Source organism: Vulpes vulpes, chromosome 7, assembly GCF_048418805.1.
Source record: "Vulpes vulpes isolate BD-2025 chromosome 7, VulVul3, whole genome shotgun sequence".
In the NCBI taxonomy this organism is placed as follows: Eukaryota; Metazoa; Chordata; class Mammalia; order Carnivora; family Canidae; genus Vulpes; species Vulpes vulpes.
Window position 1 is genome coordinate 100754988 of NC_132786.1, and position 12911 is coordinate 100767898.

The 12911-nt window shown below is 40.5% G+C and overlaps 1 protein-coding gene across 1 annotated transcript in view; it reads left to right on the forward strand.

Annotated features, from left to right (window-relative positions):
* The window catches only part of DNAH11 (dynein axonemal heavy chain 11), a 314532-nt gene that overhangs the window by 207098 nt on the left and 94523 nt on the right, over positions 1-12911 (forward strand). Inside the window, exons 58-61 of the mRNA XM_072764523.1 lie at positions 4830-4943; positions 7501-7644; positions 8267-8449; positions 10402-10503. Of these exons, the coding sequence (XP_072620624.1) occupies positions 4830-4943; positions 7501-7644; positions 8267-8449; positions 10402-10503 (543 nt within the window). The remainder of the gene's footprint in view (positions 1-4829; positions 4944-7500; positions 7645-8266; positions 8450-10401; positions 10504-12911) is intronic.

Sequence of the window (12911 nt, forward strand, 5' to 3'; positions counted from 1 at the left end):
TATGAACACATTTAATAGCTATTGAATCAGTAGCTTTTATGGCATTATTCTTAGGTTTTTATGATGCCAGAAATACTGGAGTTATTCCAATGGGGTTGCCATTCATTCATAGACAACTGAGTTGTTTTATCTTTTTTTCTAATAGATATTGAGCATCTTTACCTGTAGCTTCCACACCTAAAGAATTGAAATATACTTTGAAAATCAAGATGCTGAATGGTTTTTTAAAAACTTGTTTTTATAGTTAAAGATAAATTACTTTGGCATGGCCGATGGGCATATAATTCCTAATTCTAGTAATAATTGTTTCCATTGAGATTCTGATAATGATAAGATGGCCTTAGAAGTGTATTATGTTGTGTTAACCAATTAGGTATCACATATGATGTGATTATCATAAGTCATTTCCTCCCAAGAGATATTTTTCAAGCATTCACAAATAAGTGATGTTCTAGTAATTGTTCTATAACCTGTCTCTACAAATACCTTTTAGAGATCTTAAAATGCTCCAGAGGTGTTTTCACATTTTGCACATTAATTCCTAAGGCAAAATCATACTTGCAAAGAAGGAAAAAATGTAGCAAATGAGAACTCATCTGACTGGATATTTTATGAAGTTCTTCAAACATGAAAAAGACAATTACTATTTTTTATATCTATACCAAAACATAAAAGTACTCTCTCTTTACTCATTGTGATCAATTTAATTATCAATATCAAATACTAAGCAACTTTGTTTCCCTGGCACTATTCTAGGCTCTTGAGTGTATATGACACACAAAGCACCCTCATGTAGCTTACATTATAATGGGAAAGACTGGCAGGAGACAAGTAATGAGATATTTTGTTTTTTTTTTTTTTGTTTTTTTTTTTTTGATATTTTGGATTAGTACTAAGATAAAAATCAAATCGAGGCAATGGTGGAATGAATTATTTTAAACTGGTCATGGAAATAGTGTACTGAGTATATAGAGTCAAGAAGCTAATCAGTATCATGTACATGGGGCAGCCCCGGTGGCGTAGCGGTTTAGCACCACCTGCAGCCTGGGGTTTGATCCTGGAGACCCAGGATCGAGTCCTATTTCGGGCTTCCTGCATGGAGCCTGCTTCTCCCTCTGCCTGTGTCTCTGCTTCTCTCTCTCAATCTCTCTGAATAAATAAATAAATAAAAATGTTTTTTAAATAAAAAAATAAAAATTAAAAAAAATATGTATGTACTATGAGTTCACATTTGTCATATGTTCAGCAATGTACTAGACTCGATAGAGTTATTAAACAGGTATATGTGGACACTGTGATCCTATGAAATTGGGATCTCAAGCCTTAACACATGAGAAGTTATTAAAAAGTACATTGTTGGGATCCCTGGGTGGCGCAGCGGTTTGGCGCCTGCCTTTGGCCCAGGGCGCGATCCTGGAGACCCGGGATCGAATCCCACGTCGGGCTCCCGGTGCATGGAGCCTGCTTCTCCCTCTGCCTGTGTCTCTGCCTCTCTCTCGCTCTCTGTGTGACTATCATAAATAAATAAAAATTTAAAAAAAAAAAGTACATTGTTATATTTAATATAACTAAGCAGATACTGACTGCCTTTCCATGCATCTTGACAACTCTTGTAGAGCAGCAGGTTGAAATTGTTCCTTCAGATTCATACAATAGTCACAAACCATTCAAACCACTGACATGATCAGCAGTGACTTCAAGCAACACAAATACCATGAAGCCTATGAAAATGAGTTTTTCCACCTTTGTTTGACTTACAGTTCCAGATTCTAGGGATACTCTGAGCCCTTTCATGCTGCTTTCTTTGTTGAGTGTAATCCTCAAGAGTTAAAGTACCTTCCAGATCACAGGGCTAATATAATCTCTTCAAAGGTTGGACATCCTCCTTGATTTTGAATGGTCTTCAGTTTTTGTATGTGTTTCTTTTCTAAATGTGGGTATGGCTGGATTTTGAAGGACTGTCTAGGGCTTATATTCCAAAGGCAGATAAGAGCAGTGTATTAGCTTGCTCGGGCTTCCAGAACAAAATACCACAGACTGCATGGTTTAAACAGCAGAAACTTACTTTCTCACAGTTCTGGAGGCCAGAAGTCCAAGATCAAGATGCTGACAGGTCTGGTTTCTCCCTCCCCCCTTGGAGAAGCCTCTCAAGGAGAGACCTCTTTTCTGGCTTGCAAATGGCCACCTTCTTGCTGTGTCTTCATGTGGTCTTTTCTCTGTGCACACATCCCGAGTGTCCCTTGCTCTTGTCCAGATTTCCTCCTCTTAAAAGGATACCAGTTAGAGTGGATTAGGGCCCATTCCAACAGGCTCATTTTAACTTAAATACCTCTTTAAAAGGCCTGTCTCCAGGGACACCTGGGTGGCTCAGTCAGTTGAACATCTGCCTTCGGCTCATGGCTCAGGTCATGATCTGAGGGTCCTGGGATCAAGCCCTGCATCAGCCTCTTTGCTCAGTGGATAGACTGCTTCTCCTTCCTCTTCTGCCTGCCAGTTGGCCTGCATGTGCTTTCTCTTCCTGTCAGATAGATAGATTAGATTAGACTAGACTAGATTAGATTAGATAGCAGGCCAACCGGCCTTTCTCCAAATACAGTCATATTTCTGAGGTACTAAGCTTTGGGCTTCACCATATCAATTTTTGGGTCGACATGCTTCAGTTCATAATAAGCCATTAATGTTACTTTATTCTCTTAGTGTAAGCATCCCTAAATTTCATGAACCATTTTCAAGGAGATTTCGACAAGTAGAGAGCAGAAAAGTTCTGTGTACCCAAGAATGGGAATATCTCCAAAACTCTGCTTTAACAGCAGTCAAGAAAAAACACACATTCCAAGTGAACACTGAACCAATTGAACACTGAGGCTTATCATTAAGATACACAGTATTTTTGCCACTGGAGTATTTTCGCTGGCTCCTGTGGTAATGGTAACTGTGGCGTGTGACATGTGAACGAAAGTGCACAGAGAGTATTGGAAATGAGAAATAAGGTGACTAACCTACCAGTATTTTTTTTTCATTTTCATTTCTGGGTTTTTATTAATGTTCAAAATGGCTCTGGTTATAAAAATTGCCCAAAAGAATAATACTCCAATGAACTGTAAGGGAGTCAGAAGGAAAATAGCAACTTTCAGTCTCATTGAAATAGCACTGAAAAGAAATACTGCTCTAGTACTAAAACTCTGTGATCTTGAGACCAAAGTAAAATGATGCTATTATAAATGGTAACAAACTGCATTTATAGACTGACTGTATCCTTATGGAAGATAAATAACCTTGAGGCATTAACTCATTTACTCACCTCTCCACTCCCTTTCATCCTCAGTGGTGTTATCTAGCACACTGAAAATGTCCTATTCTTAGAGTTTTCATAGTACATTCTTGGCAGTTTTGAGGGCTGCGGTTTTGGAGTAGTTCTCAATAAGCATGCAGAGTTTTCTTATTTATGTTAACGGAAGCTGTGTGGGTGTTGGCAGGAGGTCACATCTCTACTCTGAGCCAATTATGTTCATAAAAGGTACAGTGACCAGCAAAATCATGGTTAATTGGAAGAATAGTAATTACTGCTAATAAAGCTGTACTAGACAACATAATTTTTTGTTGTAAGCCCTGTTCAATTTATGGTATAGTTAAACCTGTTCATTCCAAACACATCTGAAGAAATGCACTTTTGTTCTCGTGTTATATCCCTTGGTCACTGTCCCTGAAAGACATGCCCCATGGTGATTGGATCCTGTGCCCAGTGCCACAGCTTTGAAACTCCAGTTTTTGCTGAGGATCAAAAATTTACTCTTCCTGACCATTTGAATTTTGTATGTGTGTTGGGAGAAAGAAGGGAATTAAAAACCCCAAAGCTTCTCATTTGCTCTTCATTCAAGTTTACCAGCATGGCTTCCCTGTAGGCATAGATGTATGTTCGTATCAGAGGCTGATGTAGCACCCTCTCTGGCATTTGAAGGCAGCCTCTGGACCCTCAGCTTTGGGGTGCACATCAGGGTGATCGTTGCATTGCCAAAGACAGAACTGGGCTATCCTATCTGTAGTTTCTTACCAGGTCCTTAGAGAAACCAATAATTAGTCTTTATAAAAATTATATCTGTTCTTAAGCATACACAGAAAGAACAATAGCTTCTAGTCAGTTGAATAAAAAGAGCTTCACATATATCCTTAAAGAATAGCCAACATGGCTTTTAGGCAAATGTAAACAAAAATTAGCTAGGGATTTCTAGCAAGCATATCTTCTATGTTACAGAACCAGCCTGGATTTCCTCTTGTCCAGGACATTCTCAAAAAGAAAATTGAAGGGACGCCTGGGTGGCTCATTCAGTTGGTTAAGCATCTGCTTTTGGCTCTGGTCATGATCCCAGGGTCCTGGGATCAAGCCCTGCACTGGGCTCCCTTCTCAGCAGGGAGTCTGTCTCTCCCTCTCCATTTGCTTCTTGCTCAGCTCATGCTGTCTCACTTTCTGTCTCTCTCTCAAGTAAATAAAATCTTTAGGAAAAAAAATTGAAGAGCATAGGAATCTCTGTCTTGAATTCATTATTAGCAGCACCTTATAATTAAATTAGTCAAAGCTCTTCTTGGAGCACTTCAATATTTGAGTTCATTTGAGTTGGGGTTTATGACTGTATTTGTGCTTATACAAAGCTATAAAGCTTGTGTACGTGGTGCCTGAGAAAAAGTGGTCTTTAGGACGGACTCCTCACCTGTTCACAACAGAGACAAATGAATTATTGAACAGTACATCTAAGTCAGCCTGCACACTTCAGTAACAATATCTAAGGGGGTGATTTGTGTTTGTGGATTTGTGTGCTTTCTTCTCTGATTAGGTGACAGCCATTCAGATTGAAGTGTCCCAGAAACAGAGAGAGTGTGAAGTTGACGTACTCAAGGCTGAACCTGCGCTGGTGGCCGCAACAGCTGCTCTCAACACACTCAACAGGGTAAAGATGATTACCTGGCTCGTGGGAGTCCTCCAGATAATATTTAACGATTATTAGAGTTTGAATAACTGAACTCAGAATTCTGTGCAACCAAAGAGGTTTTCGAAAGGAAAATGAGTCCCGTAAAATATTGAAGTGGGAACAAACGTTTGAGGTCGTCCTTAATAGTGTGACTTCTTTCTCGTTTGGGAGTCTGTCCTACCACACCCTGCCTGACAAGCAATCTCCTCTTGAATACTTCCAATCCTGTGGGATTTATACTCTCATGAGAGGCAGTTTGATTGTTAGCAGCTGGATTTGGCCCAAATCCAGTTGTTCATATTATGTGTTGCTTTAAGAACTAAGTGCAGATTCTTTATTTCCTCTGGATATGAAAAGTGGCATTAATGAGAGGCCCTCATGAAAAGAACAATGCGCTAGGAACAAAGATACCTAGGTTGGGCCCACATCGTTTTTCTTAGCTTCAGCATATTAGCAAAACCTCATTGAGCATTCAGATTCCCCTAAGAGAAAATAATGTATGATAGTCAGAAGAGTATTGTAAGGAAAAATGGAATTGTGGGCACTATTATTTTAGGAGCCTATAGCTAATTCTGTACTTGGGTCCCACTAGGCCTCTGGGGAAAATCTCAGGGAATTACCAGGCCTGAAGTTCTTAAGATTCAACCTCAAAGAGTAAAGGATCCAGACTTCAACTGCCCCTCAAAGAAATAATTCAAGTCCAAAAAAAAAAAAAAAAAGAAAGAAATAATTCAAGTCCTTTTTCAAGGTGTTTTGTTGGTGAGGGGTTTTTGTTGGAGAAAATAATTGACTATGAGCGAAGAGTTATCTACATGAGTATGTCTTATAGTACCAGGATAAAACTATAAAATTCGTCATTTTATTATTTTTTTAAAGATTTATTCAATTTTAGAGAGAGCAAGTGGAGGGAGTGGGAAGAAGGAGAGAGTCTTAATCTCTGAGTCCAACTCGGAGCTCAGTCTCACAATCCTAAGATCATGATCTAAGCCAAAATCAAGATTTGGACACTTAACGACCGAACCACCTAGGTGCCCCAAAGCTGAAACCATGAAAAGAATATAAATATACCATGATAGAAGACTGACTTTATGTATTCAAGTATATTTAATGGCAAACTCTGCTGCCATTAAAATATTGTTGGATACTAATTAATGACATGAAAAAATGTCTGGGATCTATTAACTCAGTAAAGCAGATTAAAGACAAGATATACTATATGAATTTTTTTTTGTAAGAACATGTTTGTGCATAAAAATTGGAGGGACTCCTGGGTGGCACAGTCGGTTGAACATCCAAATCAAGCCCCTCAAGGTCTGCACTTGGTGCAAAGTCTGCTCGGGTTTCTGTCTTCTTCTCCCTTTGCCCCTACCCACAATGCTCATGCATTCTCTCTCTCTCTCTCTCTCTCTCTCTCTCTCTCATAAATTAATGAATGAATGAATGAATGAATGAAAATCTTTTTAAAAATTGGAAAAAAATAAAAGATAATAACTGATTATCTCTTAGTAATGGAATTTTATATTTTTCTCTCAGCATTGGCATGTTTCTTTGTGCTTCTCTACGGTTACAACTTTTCCTCCAGATATATTATCTTTTGCCCAAACAAAATAAATTAATGTCACTTAAATATAAAGCTCAATATATTTACCAAAGATAAGGATATTTATGAACTATGCAAGAATCTTGGATAGCCAGCTCCCAGTTATCATTATCATATTTTTAAGTTTTGCCTTTGTCCTTATTTTTCCCATCCTTAAATTTCCAACTAAATAGGCAGTTTGTGGTAATGGAGAAGAATCAGGCTGAACATTTGATAGGGTTTTATAAGCAAGAATATATTAGCTCATGAGATGTCACAGAAAGTACTTAGTTTTATAAATCCTAGATCATGAACTTGTGCATATACTGCTGATAATAATTCCTGCCACAAAGTATTTGCCTTTGTAGTTTATGCAGACATTAATACCATCTGTGGGTTAAATCAAGATTTTGTTTTTTTGGTTTTTTAAAAAAAATTTTTAAATCAAGATTTTGACAGGAGATTGGAATTGCACAGAGAGTAGGTTCAGCCTATATGAGCACGTTCCCAGTTGAGAGTCATCATAGTGTAATAGAAGAGGTTTCTTGGGCAGAAGAACAAAACCAAGACACTCTGAACCAAGGGGGTGATGTTTCTGGGAGGGGCTGGTTAAAATGCAGATATATTATGTAGCTAGGATAGAACCCGTAACACCTTAAAAAGTTTGTGTATTAAATTCCCTGCGCTCAGTCAGCAAGGTTCTGCAGGACTGGTATATCAGATGAAGAATTTTCTGGAAGCAAAAAAGACCAGTGCTGTTTCCAGAATATCAGAAAAGTGTCCAGGGTGAAAAGAACCCCCTGGGGCCCCAAGATGGAATCGCTGGGCAATGAACACTGCCAAACCAAAGACTGGTGGGACAAGGAGAGGGAGGAGGCCCCTTAAGACCAGCTTGATAACTTCATGGCCCTTCTCCAGACCTTTCCTGATCTTCACTGTGGCTGTGCTTTTCTTCAGGTCAATCTCACTGAGCTGAAAGCCTTTCCCAACCCTCCCAACGCCGTTACCAACGTTACTGCGGCCGTGATGGTGCTCCTGGCTCCCCGGGGCAGAGTGCCTAAAGACCGAAGTTGGAAAGCCGCTAAAATCTTCATGGGAAAGGTATCAGACGACCTGGCAAGATGAAGATCCCAGCAGTTTCTCTTCCTAGTGCTCTGGCTGTATTTGACAGCAAAAGATGTTCACACCAAGGAGAATCATCTTTGCATTCGTCGAGTGTAATCTGCCGTGTGTTCTCTAAACGCACAATTTTTTGTTTGCCAAGTTGGAGGTTAGCTTGGGGGTATAGCATGCCCAAGTCAACACTAGCAGCACTCAGAAGGTTGCTAATTATTTGCAAAATTATGAATGCAGCTAAGTGTAGGAGGGAGAAAATTACATGGATTTCTTATGCAGGAAAAATGTTACTAATGCACAAGAAGGTGAGGCAGAGGGGCTTTTGGGTAGGTGTTTTTCCTTTTCTTTTCTCTTTTTCTTCAAAATGTGAAATGCCTCCTGTGCAGGGATTGAATATTTTACCCTGGGAGAGAAGAGATTTTTAAAGTGTCCATTGCTAATTCTCACTTCATACCATAAAGACTGAACAAGTCAAACAGTAGGATAAATGCTGCTTGCCAATTTTGCCTTTGTAATGTGAGTCCTAAAAGCTGGTTTTAACTTTTGATCTTGGAATTTTCTCTGCAGCCCGAATGGGTTCGTTGCAATCAGTCTTTTTGCTTTACAGGTTGATGACTTTTTGCAAGCGTTAATTAACTATGACAAAGAGCACATTCCAGAAAACTGTCTAAAAGTAGTAAATGAGCAGTATTTGAGAGACCCAGAGTTCAATCCAAGCCTGATTCGGACCAAATCCTTTGCAGCAGCTGGTCTGTGTGCGTGGGTCATCAACATCGTGAAGTTCTATCAGGTATCAGCCCTGCCCTGCAGGGTTCCAGCTGTTCCTTGCAAGGACCGTCAAGATACTAATTTCTATCAAGACACTAATTTCTATCCGGGCCAAAAAAAGTAACATTTGAGATGTTTGAAACTATCTTTCTTTTAAGGTAGAGTGATCAGCTACTGTAAATCAGAGAGCAGTTAATTTGGTTTGATTAGATAAAAACTTGCTGGTAGATTAATTATATTTCTTTATGTTAAAATATTAGTTTGGCGAGATCCCTGGGCAGCTTAGTTAAGCATCTGCCTTCAGCTCGGGTCATAATCTCAGGGTCCTGGAATCGAGCCCTGTATCAGGCTCTCCGCTCAGCAGGGAGTCTACTTCTTCCTCTCCCTCTCACTCTGTGCACACTCTCTCTCTCTCTCTCTCTCTGTCTCTCAAATCAACAAAATATTTTTTTAAATTTTTAAAAATAAAAAAATATTAATTTTGCATTGACTTGAACCAACTGCAGGTCTCAATTCATGTTTCACCTTAGTCCCTGCTCTCAATGCAGAAATGAACACCATGTATTGTAGACTTAATGAGATAAGGAAATAGCCCTGCCCCCACTTTTTTTGCGTTAGTATTTTGATGACAAATACACTTTTGACCATATTATGGTCTAATCTAAAGTTTGTATTTTCAGGCAGCATAAAGAGATTATCATTTCATTTAGTCATTTATTTATCAGGTACTTACTATGTGCCACCTGTGTTGTCAACACTTCGCAGATCACTGGATGTAAAAAAGGAACAGTGTGTGGCCCTTAACTCTGAAGAACCATCTCTCTCTCTCTCTCTCTCTCTCTTTTTTTTTTTTTTTTTTTTTTGAAGGTTATATGTCACATTCAAAAATAGAATTACTGGGCAGCCCGGTGGCTCAGTGGTTTAGCGCCACCTTCAGCCCAGGGCATGATCCTGGAGACCCAGGATTGAGTCCCATGTCGGGCTCCCTTGCATGGAGCCTGCTTCTCCCTCTGCCTGTGTCTCTGCCTCTGTCTTTCTCTCTGTGTTCTCATGAATAAATAAATAAAATCTTAAAAAAAATAGAATTACTGAGGAAATGCCAAGTATAATCAGTGACATTCCCAAAGTGATTTTCATGAAACCAGCCTCTAGCCTTTGTAATTGGGGCCCCACAGGAATGGGACCCTACTGATCTATCTGGTTAGTGGAAGCCTGGATAGAGTAAGCATTTGGACAGATTGTAGTCAACATGTCAACATTTCTTCATGAGAAAATGTAAAAAAAGAAAAAAGAAAAGAAAATGTGTGACTCCTGTGCACTCTTTGCACCATAGGTGGAAAGATGGGCATGGAGCTAGATTATGACTCTGTTCTGTGTCGTTTTGCTGTAAAAGAGATAAGAGAAATTAGTTTCCTTCCTCTCTTTCCAACAGGGAAAAAAGTGGGACCCTAAAATTCTCAAACCACCTGTCCAAATAATACTCTGAAGGTTGGCAGGAACTTAGAAGGTGAAAGCATGGTTAATACTGTGAGGCTGTCTCCTACGGTCCTTTCTAGGTTCAGAGAATTTCTTCACATTTATTTACCACTTTAAAATCAAGACTCAGTCCCAACTAGAGCTCTTCTAGTTCTTCCCCACGGCAATTTCTAATGATAGGAAGATTATCTCCAAATTTTAGGACAAACTTCCTGTAGCATCTTAATATTGTTTCACGTACATAGCACTTTATGCAAGGATTTATAACTCTCATTTCCAGAATAAATGATCCAGAGATGGAAAACCGGGCTGAACTGGGAAGGCTGTATAGATTTTGGCCCTGCCATTGGGTAGTACCATTGCTAAGAAATAAAACCCCAATTGGTAGATGAAATAGAAATTTTAATGACAAAGCTCCCCTCAGATGTAGGATTGAATGATTGTGTGTCCTCTTTGTCTCTTACTACCCCATGAGTTGAACCCCATGTGGATTTTCAGGTCTACTGTGACGTCGAGCCCAAACGGCAAGCATTAGCCCAAGCCAACTTTGAATTGGCGGCAGCTACTGAAAAACTCGAGGCTATCAGGAAAAAGCTTGGGGTGAGTGCAAAAGGTAACACTAACAAAGTTCCCTAGAGCTAGTGCCTACCCCCCGCTTAGACACAGTCACATCTGAGTCCAAGCAAGCAGAAAGGAGCTTGATCTTTCATCAGTAGATTCATCTACACACTCGTCCAATAGATAGTTCATGTCTGCTGTATGCTAGACACTGACCTGAAAGAGTAGAAACTTTCATGCTTTCTGCACTTAAAAATCCTTCCTGGTCTGGTAGTAGAAGGAGGAGGATAGCACATGGTGATGAAAGGCGATGTTTCTGGAGCCCAGCAGCCTAGATTGTAACCCTGGCTCCATTATGTACTATTGCACACTGTGTGAGTTAGCTCACCTCTCCAAGCCTCTGTTTTCTCATCTGTGCAATGGACTTTATAATAGCTTGCATTTCTTAGGTAGAATTATAAGGATTGAATGAGAGTCATTCATTTAAGGATTTAGCATAGCATTAGGCACATAGTAAGTGCCTACAGAATGTTAACTACAAATATTGTCATTGCCATTATTTTTACAAGTACGCATCCAGTCATCCTAGCCCAGTGTCGTAAGTACATATATGACTATATATAGATGGTGACTGGAGTACCAAAAAAATAGTCTTCCTGGGGAATTAGAGAAAGTTTCAGAAGGAAGCTATGCTTGATATGGGCTTCAAAAGTTTCCTAGGAATCACCGGGATTACTGGGAAAGGTATTCCTTGCAAAGAATAAAGAAGGAGGAGGAAGCAGTTGGTGCACTTGAGGGAACTCAATAGGCCAGAGCTCTAAGTAAGACAGGCATTCAGGGGAAGGTCAGGAATAGCACAGAGCGAGGGCGATTGAACTTGCAGAGGTGAGCAAAGGCCGCCTTTGCCTTTCATGCTACAGAATTTAAATTTTATCTGATGAGTGATAACTTAAAACTTTGAAAGATTTCAAAAAGGTTAATGGTGTGATCAAACTGACTTTTAAACAGCTGCGTAGAGGCAGGAGGGAGGGTAGCGTCCAGATGCAGACGCACAAGTTAGAGACACTGCAGTGGGTCCTTCTAGGGCCTCCACCAGGGCAGGAGCAGCCGTGATGGAGAGAGTGAAATACATGCCCGACTGGTGGATTGCACATGGAGGAGGAAGCAAGAAGCAGAAGAGGAGTGTTGAACTTTAGGTGCTTGGCAAGGAGGAGTACAATCAGGGTGATGAGACTGTAAAACTCTGGCCACTTTAGGGAGCCCATGGGAGCTTCAGTTTTATTTCTGTAACATAGTGATAATAGCAGCTACTTTTCAAGGCGGGCGTTTGTGATTCATGGCCACCCAGAATCCAGGCTACCTTCTCTGGGTGATAACAGCCTGATGTGTCTGGAGGAAATGATCCCTCCTCACTGGATGCACTCTGGTGATGCTTTTTTCAGAGAACGCCCTTCCCTTCTCCAGCTGAAGGCTGGCTACGTGATCTACACTTTGCCAGTTTTTACTCCAGCCTCTAAAACTTGAACCATGAGCACAAAAATAAAAAGACTGTGGTCAAAGTCCATGCATTCTAGAGATAGGGTCCAGTTGGAGGAGTTCCTGTTCCTGACTCTCAGGAGCTCCTGGGTGCCTGTTGTGTGGTTCTCTGCCTTTTCTCTCCCTCTTAATAGTCTCTCTTCCATTTCCTTCCAGTAAATTCCCTACAGCTTAAACTAGCTGGGGGTGGTTTCTGTGACCCCCTCATCTATGAACCGTGATGCACAGAGATGCTATTCTGTGTGCAGTACATAGTCAGTGCTTCATAAATGTTAGGGAGAGTTTCCACTCTTCCTATAGAAAACCCGTATGTTAGGTGTTCAGCTGTCAAGAGCTGGAGTTTGAGAGGCAGGCCTGGCTCAGGAATGTAGATTTGAGAGTTCCTAGGTGGGTCAGTCGTTGAGCATCTGCCTTTGACTCAGATCATGATCCCGGTGTCCTGGGATCAAGTCCTGCATCAGGCTCCCTGCATGGAGCCTGCTTCTCCTCCCTCTGCCTATATGTCTGCCTCTTTCTCTGAGTCTTTCATGAATAAATAGGTGAAATCTTTAAAAAAAAAAAAAAAGAATATAGATTTAAGAATGTAGGGAGGTTCTCCAGAGGGAGTGTGAAGAATAAGGAGCATCAGGAGCTTAGGGCAGACCTCACCATATTCTGAGGTTGTTCTTGCTACAAAGCGAATCCTGCCCTGAGGCCCTTAGCTGGTAACCTGGAGGCCATGAGGGTCAGGGAATCTGGTGCTCAGAGTAGCCAGGCAGCTGATAAACTCAGCTTCTTACAGAATGGGGCCTGAATTAGGCCTGCAGATGTCTGAGGCCACTACTTATTAAATTGCCCCCCCAAAAAAAATGTGTGGGGGTTGCACTTCCTAATAGAGAGGACCTCCCAGATTGAAGGGCAGGTTTTCAAAAGAA